The sequence below is a fragment of the Hypomesus transpacificus genome, chromosome 11, assembly GCF_021917145.1.
Source record: "Hypomesus transpacificus isolate Combined female chromosome 11, fHypTra1, whole genome shotgun sequence".
Classification (NCBI taxonomy): domain Eukaryota; kingdom Metazoa; phylum Chordata; class Actinopteri; order Osmeriformes; family Osmeridae; genus Hypomesus; species Hypomesus transpacificus.
Genome location: NC_061070.1, coordinates 6524397 through 6542588, shown reverse-complemented (window position 1 = coordinate 6542588; position 18192 = coordinate 6524397). Strand labels below are relative to the sequence as shown.

At 41.7% G+C, this 18192-nt stretch overlaps 1 protein-coding gene across 1 annotated transcript in view; it reads left to right on the top strand.

The window, feature by feature from the left end:
- Nucleotides 1-18192, top strand: part of LOC124473714 (CUB and sushi domain-containing protein 1-like) — a 386561-nt gene that overhangs the window by 335408 nt on the left and 32961 nt on the right. The window contains exons 55-57 of the mRNA XM_047029350.1: nucleotides 2523-2717; nucleotides 3480-3653; nucleotides 3858-4040. Coding sequence (XP_046885306.1) covers nucleotides 2523-2717; nucleotides 3480-3653; nucleotides 3858-4040 — 552 coding nt within the window. The remainder of the gene's footprint in view (nucleotides 1-2522; nucleotides 2718-3479; nucleotides 3654-3857; nucleotides 4041-18192) is intronic.

Sequence of the window (18192 nt, the reverse complement as noted above, 5' to 3'; positions counted from 1 at the left end):
AGTCACACTGCAGTTCCTGAAAGAAGCTACTTACTGCAAAGGCATCAACCCAATACGGATCCAGCTCTTCTCATGAAACGTAACAGTCATTTAACTCATGGTTACAATGGTAAACCAGCACAACAATGACAATTACCACGCAACAAAACTCTACATTCTAAGCAGACACATTTAAAAAACGAAATTCATGAAGTTACATTTGTATTTCGAAACAAACGGCAAACTTATCAGCAAATTTTTACACTATTTACCGCCTTGCATCATTGGAATTGACTAGCCAATGAGCCACACTGTCTTCATTATTTCACGTCGTTATTTCATTCTTCAGTCAGTTTGACAGTATAACCTTCAAATTCTCAAGTAGCTTTTTTTTGATTAATACTCCAATTGATAATTATTAGTATAAGAGTATAGGGCTTCAGAATGTTTTGGCAGTAATTAAGTTTACACCTTCAGCAACAAAAAAAGATTCAATGTGCAATGCATAATAGATTTTCATTGACATCTGATCCAGAGCGACTTACAGTAAGTACAGGGACATTCCCCCGAGGCAAGTAGGGTGAAGTGCCTTGCCCAAAGACACAACATCATTTGGCACAGCGGAGAATCGATCCAGCAACCTTCTAATTACTAGCCCGACTCCCTCACCGCTCAGCCATCTGACTCCCGTATAATAATAGAAAACGTACATCTTACTCCAGAAGAAATGTTTACCATTTTCTGTTTCTAAGCATACTTCTTAAAAGTATATCAAAGGTGAACTATTTTCAAAGCATACTTAAAAGTATATCAAAAGTGAACTATTTTCTAAGTATACTTAAAAGTATATTAAAAGTGAACTATTTTCTAAGCATACTTCTTAAAAGTATATCAAAAGTGTAGTATCCATATTTTAGTATACTTATAGTATACTTTAATATACTTCTTTTTTGTATGGGATGTCTAATTTTACCGATTTTATTTGACCGAATTCTGCATTAACAAAACACAAAAAGTGGCTTCATCCTAAGATCACAGACCGTGCAGCTAATTTAATGCTCAACACTTCAACACGGGTTATTACTTGAAAGAGGAATTATTTACTGTGTTATCTCAGTTACACTATCAGGGGTGGGAAATACTATGACTTGCTAAAGTAGGCAAATGGCTAGTAGAACATAACATTTCATAATAATTTCAGTAAATCAAGAAGCGCTGCAAGACCCTTTAAAATGTTATGTAGTATACAGTACTGTACAGCTCGCAAACTAACGTTAGCTAGCATCGACATTGGCTAACTCAACTTCGGTAGGTTATCCTCAGTATTTGCAAGCTAGCTAAACTTATACTATATCTAAAATAATTTTGTAGACAATGGATTTTGCCACTAAATGTTGAATTTTTTCTATAATATCCCTTTCTAACGGGCAGAGGCTGATTTACCAAGGGACCCTTTAAAATCCTTTACAGTTGAATATTAGCTGATATTTAACTACGTACATTTAGCCGATACAAATACTGCTAATGCTTGCTAGGTACACAGCTGCCGACGCTACGTAGATAACGTCAACATAAATTAAAAATCTGTTAGCTATAACTAGGTATGTACTAACTGTCTGTGCTGTTGTCCAGTAACTCCCGTTGTAATATTCACTCCACAATGGCGGCGTGTTACCGAAGTGCCACCTAGTGACTGTTACCAAAAAAACATCAGAGTTTCGACTCTTGTGCTTCTATACTCTTTGTCTCCACCTTCTCCGGGACATGATATCAAATCACTTTGGACTGAAGCAGGTTACACCCACCCCCTTGCATATATCTATGCATATTTTGGATTTATGGAGCGGGGAAAGAGCCAAGCCGGAACCGGCACTGTATTCACTGCAGTATGGCCACATACTCTGCGCTCTGCAGTATGTTAACTTCTCACACCAGTCCTGTAGCCAGTTCTTAAGTGTGTCTTGTTTTCTCTGTGTTTTCCTCGTCTTCACTTAATGCTGCTCTGTCACCATTTCTTCCTCACACAGGTATAGTAATGGCCACTCCAAGGTTGAAGGGCTTGAAGAGGGAGGATACTTTGACAGGTCTTGTTGCTGTCTCTACTGCATACTAAAAGACTGGTGCTACTCTCCATCTCCCTGTCTCTTACTTTACTGCCTTTTTTCTTTCTATATTTCTCCCATTCTTTTCTTTTTCTTGCACTCTCTCAAAATAATTATTTCTGTCTTTTCTGTTGCTGCTGCAGGGCACTGAGTGAAGGCAATGTTCGGTCAAGTCTGTAAGGCAACAAATGCACTTGGCTGTCTTATTACTAGCTTATCTTCTGCAGCAGCACAGAGAAGGGGAGAGATATGACGAAAGAGATGAAGCAGGAATGTGAGGAAGAGGTGGATTTTTAGACAGAGGAAAAGTTCCAGAGGGGGAGTTCCAGCTTGACGCAGCAGCTCAAGCTTTCCCATCTGTTGATTTCCATTCCCATCTTCCACTTTCCCTCCCTCCTCCTTTCCTTCCCTCTAAAGTATTCATCTTCTTTCATCTCACAGTGGTAAACTGCTCCGATCCAGGCTTTGTGGAGAACTCTGTGCGTCAGTCTGGCCAGCCGCAGCGCCACCAAGAGAGCTTCAGCTTCGGGAGCTCTGTGGTATTCCACTGTAAGGCTGGCTTCTACTTGTTGGGCTCGTCACTCCTTACCTGCCAAGCAGATGCTCGCTGGGACAGAGCCCTGCCCAAGTGCCTTGGTGAGCCCACCCCCCCCACCGCAGCTATTGGTTGTATCTCTGCTTCCATTTGAGTAAAGATACTAATAATAATGGAGCGTGAAAACCTCAACTATATATCCATTATCAGCAATCCATCGAAAAAACTGTAACCCATGCTAGAAAATAGTCAAACACATCTAATAGAATATCAGTGTTTCCCACACATACACTTGTGGCAGTGCGCCACAGAATCAACACCAGCCGCCACATATTGCGTTTCGAAATTAACACTATTTAGGTTAAAACACGCAGCGTATTCATTCAGCTGCCTTTCCTTTCCCTGCTCTCCGTCTCTGTCACTCACGCGTCTTTCTCACATACGCACACAGTCACAACGTCAGCAACGATGCATACCTACGCCGTTCTAGTAATACCGACAGCTATACCAGCGAGCCTTCAGCATTAGTGTCATAGCTAAAGGTCTAGGAAAGTTAAGGCTACTTTTCGCTCGGTTCCCCTTTGTTGTTTTGGTGAGAAGTCTCAGGAGCTAGCTAATTACCCGGCGTCATGGAGCCGACCAGTTAAATAGTTATTTAGCACTAGCGTTGCTACCTGCATATGCAGAAATTATTTGTTTGTTGTTGTTGATTTTGTGGAGTTTTGAATAATTTCGGATAAGTATTTAATTATCTGAAATGCCCCCCGGTTTGACATGAAACAACCCCCCTCCCCGCCACAAATAGCTTTTAAAATCTGTGGGCAACACCGAATATACCATTAAAACTCCCTTTTTACCTGCAGCGATTTCCTGTGGCGATCCTGGGACCCCGCCTAATGCAGTGATATCAGGAAGACAGTTCACACAGGGCTCCCTAGTACAGTACAGCTGTGTCCAAGGGAGGACACTATTGGGCAATGCCACACGCTATTGCCAGGAAGATGGGCGCTGGAGTGGGACACCACCTTACTGCACAGGTACTGTTGAACACATATGCACACACTTTTGGATGTCTCGTCATCTACCTACAGTTAATGTTTTACTTTTAGACTGACATTAAAGACTCAAACACAAAGTTAGAGACTGCTGCTGTCATTCATCCAATGCCTACTCCCAAGCTTCCTCTATGTATGTATGTGTGTTTGTATGTGTGTTTACTGACCCCTGTCTCCTCGTCCCAGGTGGTAGTACAGGTGTGTGTGGTGATCCCGGCATCCCTCCCCACGGCTCCAGATTGGGGGAGGAGTTCCGACTGAAGAGCCTGTTGAGATTTCACTGTGAGGCAGGCTACACTCTGATTGGCTCAGCTGAGAGGACTTGCCTTCACAATGGTTCCTGGAGTGGAACCCAACCAGTGTGTGACGGTAGGACCTGCCATAGTAACAAAATCATATACACAATATGGAGTCTTACACACACTGTTTTCAAACCGTTACAGTATTATCCTCCACACCATCCACTCTGGGGATAATGGAGGTAATTTAATTGGTATTATGAAGGCAGGATGTGCTGTCCACTATCGTTGGTGGGGATGGGGAATGTATGCTTAAATGTACAATTTTCATGGAGAATAGTTTTTCTAGCACAAATTATATTCTGCAATTACCTTTATGGTCAAACCCCAATTCCCCAAAAGTTGGGACGTTGTGTAAAATAAATTAAAATACAGAATACAATGATTTACAAATCTCACAAACCCATTATATATTATCGAAGATCAAAAATGTGCGATTCTTGATGTTTTGTATAGTTAACACCCTAAACTTCATTGTAATGTACAAAAAGTATATGATTACTTATGAAAAAGTTAATTTCAATGGTTTTTTGTCATGCTGAGTGGTGGGGTAGGACCCAAATGCAAGGGGGTACGCAGCCATGTCGAAACAAAGGGTTCATTCTTGAAAAAAGCCCGGGACACAGAAAGGGTACTCACATAATAGGGGCACGGACAAGACAAAGACTGGACACAAAACAGGAACCTAAATACACAGAACCAAATGACACACAGGTAGACACAATGAAACAAACGAGACAAACCACTGAACGAGGCAGGTGAAGACAAAAGGGCAGGGAAAAACCAAAACAATGGGAGGGCACGGCTGTTGCCATGACATTTTTGAACATGTCAGCTAGCAAGATTTTCAAGCCATGTCAAATCAAATGCTCAGTTTGCCTGCTCTTTTGAGTGCTGCAGCAGCCCCAAACAACTGATCAACAAGTCAGACTGTTGAACTTAAAAATAACTTGCTGAGAAGTTATTCATGTAGCCCAGGGTGGCAATCCTGGTCCTCGAGGGCCACTGTCCTGCATGTTTTAGATGTTTCCCTGCTCCAGCACACCTGTTTCAAATGAACGGGTTGTTATCAAGCTCTGTGGAAGCCGGGTAATGACCATTCATTTGAATCAGGTGTGCTGGAGCAGGGAAACATCTAAAACATGCAGGACAGCGGCCCTCGAGGACCAGGATTGGCCACCCCTGATGTAGCCTATACTTAAACTGACATTTACACTCACAACGTGATTCGCCACAGAATTAGAATCACAGGTCAACTTTAAAATGATGTAACTTCATCATTTCTAAAAACTCCGGCCAAAGTGGAGATTTCTGAAAACTCAGTTTTTGCATGTGCACTAGGTTAAACAGAGTTTTAGGTTCTCAAACGTCACAGTATGCGACAAAAAATGCATCACGTCATGTGAGCGTCCTGTTTGTAGTAATGTAATGGGGTCATTTATTTGTGAATTGCGTTACATTTGTGAATCACGAAATACATTTGTGCATCGCGTTACATTTATTTGTGAATCATTCAAACAGATGAACCTTCCGCCTGGGGGGTGTTCCATCAACGTCGCTAATGCAAGTCGCGCTAACACGAATAAGTCTCACTTGGGTAAACGTCAACTTGGACTTAAGCCTCAAGCCGTTCCATTAACGTTCCGTTCCACTAACAGGCAACGCTAATTCAAGCTAGATCTTGTAGACGGTGAATCGAAAGGCCAGAGACGCTTGGTGTTTGTCCCTGGCTTGGGAACCACAATTCACTTTAGGTTGGATTCTCAGGGAGATAATTGACTCTAATATCTGACTCCAATTTTTAGACATGTGCACAAGTGCGTTACCTGTAACCTCGAGCGCTAAACAGTTAATGACATGAAACTCTGACGTAGGTAAAAATCGTCTGCTTGATCAGAGCACCGACCCTAAAGTATGCGTGTTCACTAAACAGTCGTTTATCTCTACTATAATATGGATTTAACCATAGTAGACCTAGTAGGATGTGTAATCGATCACTCAGAGGCCCCAGTAAATTCCTTCGGAGCGTGGAGATCCACTGTAAGTGACTCAGAGGCCTTAAGTTAAAACCTACTCCAAAAGTCTATGTTTATAATCAGTTAGCCGCATCAACCAGACTACATAAAAGTTTTCACCGCCGTAGCTTGATAGATACGTTTCAAGGAGAACAAGTAACGTCAAAATGCACAATAATAGTTTATTATCTAAATAGTAAGATAATCAATACAATGATAATGAAATATCATCAAATACAAAACATACCTTCAGAGCAATGGTTAACAAAGGTATTCACAATGAAGACTAGGCGCCTAACGCACCGGAGCTATATCGTAAACAAAACTCGAAGTGATTGGTAACACTTCTTCCTATAGACACCCAAACCTGACTAAAATGGGGACACCGGTCGCATGATTGAAAAGTTGTCTAACACATACAAATTCAAATTGGATCATTAATCAAGGCTGCAGTAGACCAAGTGGTGCCCTTGCAAGACAAGGCAATATGTTAAACACATGTTGGTCTGCTGCAGGCACAAACTCTGTAAACCCTGTAGATGTACATGTTACAGTGTTAAAACTATTACTAGAATGTAATACATAAAATAAGAAACAAAAGCATATCAAACATGACATTAAAAGCTGTTTAGAACGATATTTACAAGAACACAACTTTTAATGATAATTTCAGAGTCTTCCTATGTCCACCTTCCTCTTCAACTGTTGAGATCACCTTTCCAGAGGTGTGTCATTAAGGTGTGATTGTCATTTTAGCATTCATGCAAATCAACAACTGTCCCAGACGAGTGTCTGGGTGACCAGTGACAAAGGGGCTGCCAAAACAGCCCTACAGTTTCAATAAGCTTAGACTGTGCAGCCCAGATCAGGCGATCGTCGAAAAGAGGAGTTATGTCGCAAAAAGTAAAGCATAAAGCAGCAGAGGGGTGTTGTTTCAGCAGCGTAAATTGATTTTTTGAGTTTTTTGTGAGTTGTCCCCAAAAAGGGCAATGTTGCCGCAATTAACATGGCAAGGGAGACAACTTGTCAAACTATTACGACCGTTAACATGCGTAAATTGTAGACCTACCAAATCTACTTAACATATATATATATGCATTTAGGTCTACTGATAATTAGCGTAATTTGATGAGCTGTCTGAAACCGTTCTGACAGTAGCCTAGCCTATGTCCGATATTCTCAACAGGAGATTGAGAATAATAGCCCAAAAAAGAACGTGGCACCAATTGAAAATTGTAGGATAAAATTCTAAACACTGAGGAAGGCCATGATTAATTGCACTTGATGTGGGCTAATCATGTTTTTGTCTTCACATCTTGAACAAAATCAATAAATTACTTCAAAATAAGTTTGCCACACGCATTTATTAACTGATAGGCTAAATGCTGAGCTTTAAGAAAGAAGGGAAAGATAACCATGAATAAAATAGGGATTCACTGAAATGACTAGTATTGCACAGATCCAGCACTGACTTTTTAGATCAGAAGGTGACCCAAACTGCACTCTTTGTTTGGCAGAACAGTCATTTAAAATTGCTCAGCATGACTATCATTATTATATTACGAGTTTTTCCAATTAACAGTCTGCCTCCACAGATCCAGAGGGGGCTTGGACAATGACAGACTGTGGCTGTGCCAAGTGTTACAGTGTGTCACAGCCTCACTTTGGGAAAGCATGCCCAACTGGGAACATTGGGGGAGACTGTTGGGCACAGCATCTAATTGTCTTCTTTGGAAAGGGCAACATTTGGGACACTGTCATGTAGGGGCAGCATAAAGGGCACTTCATAACAGCACCCTTTTCCATTGAAAGTAAGGGCATGGGAACAGTCCAATTTAGGCCATTATAAGGGCACCTTATAGGGTACTGCATCACATTTTCTATACTATAAAGGAACTCATTAAGACATGTTAGGCATTAAGGCATTTTAGAAACACTTTCAACCATGGGGGCACCAGGCAGTCACCCCCTGAGTCTTCCAATGGTCCTGGATACACCCATGGGGACATTATATTGCACCTATAATGGCCAGAGGTAATATAGAGGCTTGTCAACACATTGGCTACTTTAAACAATGAAAATACTTTATACAATTGAATAAAAAGTCTCCTTGATTCTTTGTGTTTCAATATTACCTGAAAAACTGATGATAATATTCAGGTACTGCTTTGGAGCAAGGTATACCCTTCATATTTCCTGGCATAGTTCAAGAACGTCCCACATGCAAAGACATAGACAGATACAGACAGACTGAACAATGTCAAGGCTTGGCTACAGTGGGTTTGCTTCGTTGTGTGTGATTCCAGCAGACTACATAGTCTAGGCCTACCTACATAGACTGCAGTCTACTACCCTCCCTTCTACTATTATAGTCTACTCTCCTTTCTATTACTTTCTACAAAGGATGGTAGGCTGCTCTTATGTGTTCATTAAGAGTTGCTAAAGTGTTATTTTACATATATAATTATATATGTATATATTTTTTTAAGAATGACAATTAAATCTATCTAGATAAACTATTCTGGGCCTACTGAACCTATACTTCTTCTACAGATACTGGTCAGGAAAGCATTACTTCTGTCTCCAAAGACCCTTGGGGGCTGGTGGGATAAACGCTCTTAGTATAATCTGAGCACCTTCATCCACCACAGGCTTTTCAAAGAACGGATACGCCATAATTGATTGTAATTTGTCTTGACGCTCTGCTTAGTTTCTGAAGCCTTATTTTATGTCAATTAACCAATGGCTTTTGAAAACAGAAAAAATGACATTATTTCTTAAATTGTTAATTTAAATTAATATATTTTTGGGAGTTGAAGTAGGCCTAAACACGTGTATCATTCATATCTGCACTTCAAAAAGTTTGAATTTACGTTTCCGAACATGGACTAAAGTTAGCCTGACGTTGTCATACTCATAATTCAAGTCAGAAAATGAGTCTGATAAATCCTCTTCGCTCAATTGGATAGACCTACAACCAATCAGCAATGTAATATGTTGTTTGTTGAAAACAAATTCAACCCAAGCTCTCTTTCGTGACGTTGTTGATTACGTTACTGTTGATCATTTGTCCATCATCGTATAAAGCCCGCCCTGGCAATTTCATTGGTCCGCCCAGCTCCTGGTTTTATATAGTTTGTCCCCAATACGAGCCCCTCCAGACCCAATGTTTGGGAGCGGGGAGAAGTTGGGCTGGCAGCCAGGCTAGACTAAAGTGCTTTGCGCGCAGGAATTTACTCGACGGAACTGTCTTTCGAGATTCTGTTTCCGCCTGTTTGAAATTATTTGCAACACATTTTAGTTTAGCTTGACTTTTAGCCTGACATGGATCAAACTAGTAAACAGAAACATTTTTGAAAACGATCTTTTGTGTACAACGTTATTTTTTTAAACGGAGGGGCAGAAATATTCGTTTCTGTAAATACCCGGCTATGTGTAAACGTGGCCCCAGTTGTGTTAAATATATCTGAGTGATTTATAGATTTGTGTTCAGGAGAGTTTCTATTTTCCAAATTTTTATAATACCCAGAAAGTCTTAATTTTCACCATGTGAAGGGTTTCCGCAGGCCGCCACACATATTCAAAGTCTTTGCAATTTTACGCTGAGGAACATTATTCTGAAATGGTTCCACAATATATATATGCAGGTTTTTGCAGATTGGTGAACCTCTGCTCATCTTTACTTCTGAGAGACTCTGTCTCTCCAAGATACTCTTTTTATACCTGTTTGCAATCAACCTAGTTAGTTGGAAAATGTTTATCCAGCCGTTTATTTTTTAGTAATACTTTTTATAGCCTTTTATTGACTTTTTTGAGATGTGTTCCTGCCATCAAATTCAAAATTACCTTATTGTTTCCTGAATAACATAATGGGTTTATAAGATTTGTAAATCATTGTATTCTGTTTTTATTTAACACAACGTCCCAACTTTTTGGGAATTGGAGTTGTATAAACACATATACACACACACACACACACACACACTACAAAGGTTTACAAATAAGTAACTGATTTTCTAGGTACAATCTATATTCAGGAATTGTATGTTGTGTGTGTATATATAATATAAGACAATTAATCAAACTTTATTTATAGAGCACATTTCATACCAGGATGCAACACAAGGCGCTTCACAGAGGGGAAGAAGGGGGGTGGGGGACATTTATGTTTGACACTAATTCTACAGAGGGAAGCACAAAAACAGTTCACCCATTTATTATGAGATACTACTGCACCAGGCAATTCATTCAGAGCTTCTAAATTACCCTGTCTATAAGATAAGGATTGATAGTCAGATGTATAAACTCTTCTGAGTCACCCTCTGAATAATCAGTGCCAGGGTCTATATCTCGTTGTTGGAACACAAAGGTGTAGGCCTTATTACCTTAGCTATGTGCTATAATTGACACCAAGCATTGATTAGGTGTTATTGGATGCAGCCTGATGATTAGCCATCATAGCTGTGTTTCTAAGTGTCTGTTGCTCCAACATTATTGTGGGATTCTTGCAATCTAGATCCCGGCTAGCAAAGGAGAAGGGGGCTCCATGACTCAGCTATTCATTTCTCTGGCAGGTCCTGACAGGGAGTTGTCTACTGCTAGAAAGGCTTTGGTGCATCTTACTGACAGGGCCTAGGAAAGATAGATCTTTCCTTTTACATGTCCTCCCCTGATTCTTTTGTCTGATCCTCCTCCCTTACCTGTTGTTTCATGTGTATATTTTTTTTCAATGTTTGTTGATGTTCTGACCTATGCAAACGTGCATAGGTCAGAACATCATCACCCACCTTGAAGCCACAATTTGCATTTATTTACAATGATCAATATCAGTATGTAGTGTATGTAGTGTTTTGTAGTGCAGTGTCAATCACTCATGAGTTATTGTCCATAATGAAAATAAAAGAGAACAAGAAAGTTATCTGCTAATAAACCTACTACCCCGGTAGTGGATATAACGTTGGAGATCTCATAGAAAAAATAACATAAAGTCCTATCTGATTCCTCTCCAAGTCCTCGTGCGACAGGAGCAGCATCCACCGGATGACAAGATCTGGAGTAAACTGGCGATAGCAAAGATGATAGCAAATACCACACAAACGGAATTGGGGCTCGCTAGCTCTGCAAAAATTCAGATATTTTGGGAAGCCAGTAAATACAAAACCAAAACATGAATTATATTAAAATGACAAAAGGTTGCAGTTTGCGTTGTGTAAAGGGTGAACTCATACAGCTGTCAATCCTTGTCAATGCAATCCGTTTCACCTTTCCTAACTGACTGAGCTACCTGGTAGATCGAAGCCTATTCTAGAAGAATGGTAATAAATGATAAAAGCCCATCTCCTACTGTAAATAACCTGCACATTGTGTGTGCGGCCAGCATGGTAGAAAAATTGCAGAAAAAAGACGGACATCAGAGCATTTCAGGACACCAAAATGCAAAGAAAGAATCCTAGTGGCCTAATCTCATAGACTAGTTAATAAAATGTTCATAAAAATTATGTGAAATGTGCTAAAATAAGTTTGTTGAGTCTCTTGTTTGGCAACATGACGGATTCTCTTCTTTAGACTTTAAAATAGGGACATAATTGGACAATGCCATGGATACCCCCACTACGTAAACTGGAGACTGAACCAAGATTAGTTTGAGGCAATGGTATTGTTGTTGTGATTAATTGTGTAGTTTTGGGTACTGGTGGATGGCAAACACCTTATTTCTTTTCTAGAAGACAGACTGTGAGTCAGTGAGGGTGGTGAAAGGGAAAGAGCCAGGGAGAGACTTCAGATGACAGTGTCACAGCCATGGCAGGACCGGGGGTCAACCTTTTTGCCAGCAGCACCAGTATAGGAGACAGTGGCACAGCACTGTCTAGTCACCTCAGTGGTGGCACAGAACCATATCAGCCACAACCACAATTTATAGAACCGCAGACTCTTGCCAACAAAGTGTTGACATTTCAAGAGAAATTGTTTCGCAATTTCCCCCGACTTTATGATGGTTCAATTGAGATTATTTTAGATGAGACTGCACCATGCCCATTGTAATTACATAAACTGCACACCTGCATTCATACTTGACTGATAAGAAACACTACTATAACTACATTTGAACAAGTTGAGACAAACCCTTCAGTTACTAACTATACATTTTCCAGGAGTATTAATTATGGTTCCTCAATATACATTTTACATATTACAATGTAGGCTGTGTTACAGCCAGCAGTCATTTTGATGTCCCCATCAGAAACTGCTCTTGAGAAAATGTCATATAGTCCCCCCCAAAGTTGATAACAGATTTTCGCCACTGCTCCCGGATCAAGGATACCATGCTCCCTGAGTCCAAAAAGGCATGCGTGTCTATGCAGCCCATCCTCACCGATACCCACCTTGCTGGTGTTACTTCTGCGTGCCAGCAAGGTGCCGGAGTTGGGGCTGGCCCCTCCCTCCGTGTAGAGGTGGAACCCTCTGTCAGCATGGGTTCATCCCCGGTGGTACAGTGACAGGCTATGCGTCCAAAGGCCCCACACCGGTAACACTGTGTCTGCCTGGGATGAGCGCTAGTCCTGGGTTCTTGCGAAGGGGAGCGCGTCTGGTCAGCGTTCTTAGGAGGTCCCATCTTCCTCTTGTTCTTCGGGTTTGGTCTTCGAGTAGGTCTCACGGCCCCTCCTGCTCGTACAAGGGCTTCTGTGGCTCCCGCCGTTTCTATTAATTGGACCAGCCTGTCCACGGTGGTAGGGTTCCCGTGGCTAACCGTCTTCACCAGGTGGATAGCCAGTTCCCTGAGACATTTGTCTACTACCATGGTTTCAAACACCTCTTTGATAGTGTTGGGCAGTGTGGGCAGGTCCCAGTCATTCCTTTATCAGCCGAATGAGCTGGTGTAGCTGGCCTCTCGGGGACTCACCCTCGCAGTACTTCCACTCGTGGAATTGAGCCGCCCTTTCCCTGGGGCTGAAGTGAAACCGGGCCAGGATCTCCTGCTTCAGTATGTGATAGTTTTCGGCGCCTTCCTCCCCCAGGTCAAAATAAGGCTGCCTGGGCCGGACCAGTCAGCTGTGGGGCAATGAGCCCCGCCCAGTCTCCAACCGGCCATGCTTCCCTTCTTGCAGTCCTCTCAAAGGCCGTCAGCTAGGCTTCTATGTCCTCTTCCTTAGTGAGACGGGGTATCAGGCTGCTCACGTAGACGTGGGCCGTCCCCGCGGTTCCCTTTCCAACATCTGCCTGATGACATTCAAGGTCGGGGTCTGTTGGGCTGATAAGGTGGCCAGCTGCGCCACCACTTCCCCCCTTGTCATCTTGGTTACTAGGGGGGGAATTGGCAAAAATTTGACAATTCAATAGTATTGCGATATTTGGGCCACGATTCAATATTATTGCGATTCTTAACATATTGCGACACAGCAAGTATTGAGATTTGATTCTGCGATATATTGCGATTCAAGTCCTCCATATTATTCAAAGACATTACAAAAAGGAGGAAAATAAGACTGCTCAACTCACTTCAAATGTCACATTTAATTCTGTGAACAACATTATCTTCTACACATTAACTGAAGTGCAAAAACTTAGGAGGGTACTTTGTCCTTGAATATTCAGGACACCGGACCTTTGTAATTTTTTTCTGAATAGGAGACCTCTCACATGAACGCTGAGCTCCCAGCACATGACGTAAAATTATTTAAATACAATAGAGTAACATAAAGCAGACATAATAGAGTACCATAAATCTGAGAACAAACATAAATAAGAGTGACTTAGAGCTTCAATCAAATTGAGAAAAATAAACAAAAATGTGTACTGCTAGAGTCCAGTCCAGTTGGCTGCAACCAAAATGTTATATTCATTTGGGAAACTTGGCATTTTTGTTTCTGCAGGAGATATAGTAACGGCCCAGATGAGCACTTTAACATATGAGCATGTTGACCAACTCCTTTTTAACCAAAGAAATCTGTTTGTTAGCGATGCCCCACTCTTCGGTTGCCGTTTTCAACACCTCAGCCACATTGGCCCCTGTATGACTCTCATGCATCACCATGGTCTGTAGAACACAAGCTAAAAGCTGCCAAGTGGGACAGTGTGGGCAAAATATTTATGTGAGGGGATCACATACTGTAGGGCATTGTTTCCTAACGACTGGATCGCAACCCTCAGGTGGGTCGCAAGAGATTTTTGGGGGGTCGCCTTGTCACGATTTGTATCTCTGCCAGTGGCGATTTCTTAAACAAATTAATGGTCAAATATTTACTATTGTGTTAACATTTTAAATGCGTTAAAACACGTTCATTCAGAATCAGCTACATATATTAGCAGGTCGAGTGACTGATTTCCTTCTCCTACATTCCCGTAGCGCCACAGTGCATTTCCCTGTGGAAGCTCAGCTTCCATGGACTTCAATGGAGCTGCTTTGAACAATTTTTTTAAGTGCTTCGAAACTATACGGTCATTGGATAACTGCTGCAATTATGTCCCGCCCATGGACGCTCAGGTGGGGGTGAATGGAGGAATGGGCTGGCCTGGACGCTGGGCTTCCGCATGATGATTGGAGGGTCTGTCGAAAGACTGCATCTCCTTTTGATTGACAGTAATTTTGTACTATAAAAAGTCACTGAAGCTATTCAAGCTCAGTCCCATCGCGGATTTTGTAAGTGTAGTCGAAAAACAAACTGCTGCAACCTATTTCTTGGTATTTGCTTGACGAAGTTGCTAGTACATTTTCATCATACATTTCATACACCACATGCCTTGTTTCAGTTTAACCTAATTCCCACATTTTTTTTTAGTTTAATATTGTTTCGTTGATCGTTCATTCATTCATTCATACATACAGTAGGCTAGGCTAATGTCGTAGGGGTGAACTAGCCAGTGAACTAGAAAATTAATGTAAAATATATATGAGTTAGGCCGAAAATGAGTTTCCCCTATTTGAAAGACCAGCAGCCGTCTGCGCTTATTCAAACTCATCTCGTTGCGCTTATTGAGAACTTTGATCTCTATTTTCCAACAGAGAGGTATGCCATTCTGAATGATAGAAGGTGGATGCAAAATCCCTTCGAATTTGAGAGTCCTGAGGCTTTGCTTGAGTTGACGCTTAGTCCTGCAGAAGAAACTGAGTTGTTGCAGCTCAGCTGCGATTGCACTGACGCTATGGATCTGTGATCTTATCATCATTCTGGATAAGCATTTCGTCAGAATATCCTGTCCTCAGTAGGGCCAGTATTTCTATGCTTATTCCTTTCACTACCACGTACATGTGCAAATTGGGATTTTCTGTGCTCACAAAAATGTACGCGCTGCACCACGAACTGAAACGCACTACAAAAACGCAGACAGGCCCACCTATCCCATCAGGCCCGTAGAGATTACCCCGGCAGCCCCCGCACCGCGTGGCAAAACGTTTTTATTTTTATTTGTATCCAATTTGAATTACATGGGATGCACACTATGGTCTTATTGTATTGTCTGTGTTTCCAGAGTTGATATAAAAATAAAGAAAAGTACATTTGATTGTGCTTTCTTTGTTAGCAAGGTAAGTGACGTGACGAAATAGGTCAGATGGTCACACAGACCGGTGAGCCCGCAGCACATAGGTAGCTAACAGTAGCGTAGCTCGGATCCTGCTACGCAAACTGGTGTTATTGTTGGGCCGTCTAGGGCCGCGTTTCCCAGATTCATTAAGAAGCCCTTAACGAATCTGGGAAACGCGGCCAAGGTCATTTTCCAAGCTAAAACTGATCAAAACATCTCAGAAGCTCCATGTCACAAGAGATGCTGTCAGGTCTTGTCCGTGGTTAAAGACTTTGCACACAGATTTGCTAAAAGACGCGCACGTGTATTCACCTGATGTAGGTAAACACCGGAGACAGCTGGTCAGCCCAGTTCTTGAGGGTGGCTGGAGAGACAGAGACAGAGTCCGGCCCAGCTGCTTTGCGGGGGTTCTGTCTCTTGAACAGTTTGTTCACTTCTCTCTCCTGAATGGAGAGGGTCGTCACTGTAGACGGGGGGAGGCCTCACGGATGGAAAGGGGTTGTTCAGGACTGTCCAATTGTCTTTCAAATCTACAGTAGAACTCATTCAGGTCGTTGGCCAGGTGGGAGTCGTTAGTGGAGTGGGGGGCTCTGGGCTTGAAGTTGGTGATCTGCCTGAGACCTCTCCAGACAGAAGCAGAGTCGTTAGCAGAGAATTGATTTTCTAGTCTCTGCGAGTACAGTCGTTTAGCCTCTCTCACCGCTTTGCTAAACCTGTTCTTCGACTCCTTGAATCTGTCCCTGTCCCCACTCCTAAACGCGGCCTCTTTGTCCAGCCTCAGCCTTCTGAGTTTAGCTGTAAACCAGGGTTTGTCGTTGTTGTAGCTCACCCTGGTGTGTGTTGGTATACAGCAGTCCTCACAGAAGCTGTTGTATGATGTCACAGCCTCCGTGAGCTCATCCAGACTATTGGTAGCAGTCATGAACATGTCCCAGTCAGTACAGTCCAAGCACGCCCGCAGTTCCTCTATAGCCTCACTGGTCCACTGTTTTGATGTCCTCACAGCAGGCTTACAGCGCTTAAGCTTCTGCCTATATGCAGGAATCAGGTGGAACATGGCGTGGTCTGAGTGACCCAGTGCGGCTCGGGGAACCGCATGGTATGCTTTACTGATAGTAGAGTAGCAGTGATCCAAAGTGTTCTCTTCTCTGGTAGGGCATTTGATGAATTGTCTGTATTTGGGGAGTTCTTGAGTGAGATTGCCTTTGTTAAAGTCGCCTAGCATAATAACCAAGGAATCTGGATTTTCATGCTCCACACTTAAAAACTCTCTGGAGTCTGGAGCTATTTTGGCCGTTTTTGAGTACCTTTGATTTGGCCTTGATATACTACATTAAGAACCAGTGTTTGGTATCTTTTTTTTCAGCACAATCTCATCTACAAGACCTGTTAAATTAAGTTTTTCACTTTGGCATACTTTTCAACATACTGGACCCAAACAGACACAAAAACACAAGCTGCGTGTGGGAAAATTATGTTTTTTTTACTATAATACACACACACAGAAGCATTTCAAAAGTTTGAAGTTGAAGCACAAGTTGTATATGTGAACATAAAAAGGTAAAGTTTAGATATAATCAAGCTATTTACAAAGAGAGCAGGTCTATCCATATGCACTGTTATTCATGTATATTTGTCAATAATAACTGTACAAAATATGAAACAAATGAAAAAATGAAAACAATATTTTTGGCTGAACTACCTTTTTTTCGCCACTAGATATCATACTTGGCTCATTTATAACTTTCTCTTTGACCTCCGTGGCAATGGCTATTTATTCTCTGTATGTCAATTAAAAAAAATCAAAGATGTAAAAGATTCAAAAATCAAGATGTTCTGAGGCATTTGTACTACAGTGAAGTAGAATAGAATAATATAATAAGATAAACGAAAGCAATAAATGTTTTTCTCACCACTCGTTGGTTGCAAAAAATCTTGGTCGTCTATTTATTTTATTTTTTTTGCTCTTCGGTTGAAATAACAAGTTGACGGCATGTTAGACAGCGTGTCCGCCTCATTTCCCCCCAAATAAGTCCAAATATATAACTAAACTACTCAAAATCGCCCCCAAATTACTCAAAATACTTCAAAAACTAGTCATAATAAACCTAATTAGTTTTTTCTTAGACGTCTCTTTGTCCTCTCGCTTTCTCCTGCATCCTATTGCTATGAGTCAGCAGAATCCACCGTTTTTCTCCGTTTCATTTTTGGACAAAAAACGAGAAAAATATTAAAATAAATGCAACGCGCGCATAAAAGAGCGCATTTTTTGACGCACTTACTTCATGAAATTGAAATGATCATATCTTAAGTTTTACTTGGCGGATTTACAAAAATCAAACACTCAAACGTAGCCTCAAGTCTGCACTTCCGCATGAAATCGACAGCAGCCCTCTGCTTCACTTGGTTTTCATGCTGCGCGGTCCTAAAGCCGACCTGCGCTCTGATCGCGCCGGCGCGATCACCGACTATCTGGTTGGCGAGCACATATTGAGCCTCGTTGGCGCTAGCCTGAGGGGGCATGTAGACCCCGACCAGTATAAATGAAGCAAACTCACGTGGCAAGTAAAAAGGTTTACAGTTAATAAAAAATAAATCCAGATCAGGAGAACAATGCTGCAGAATCACTGTCACATCTTCACACCAGCCAATGTTAATGAAAAAAACAAATACCAACGCATTTTC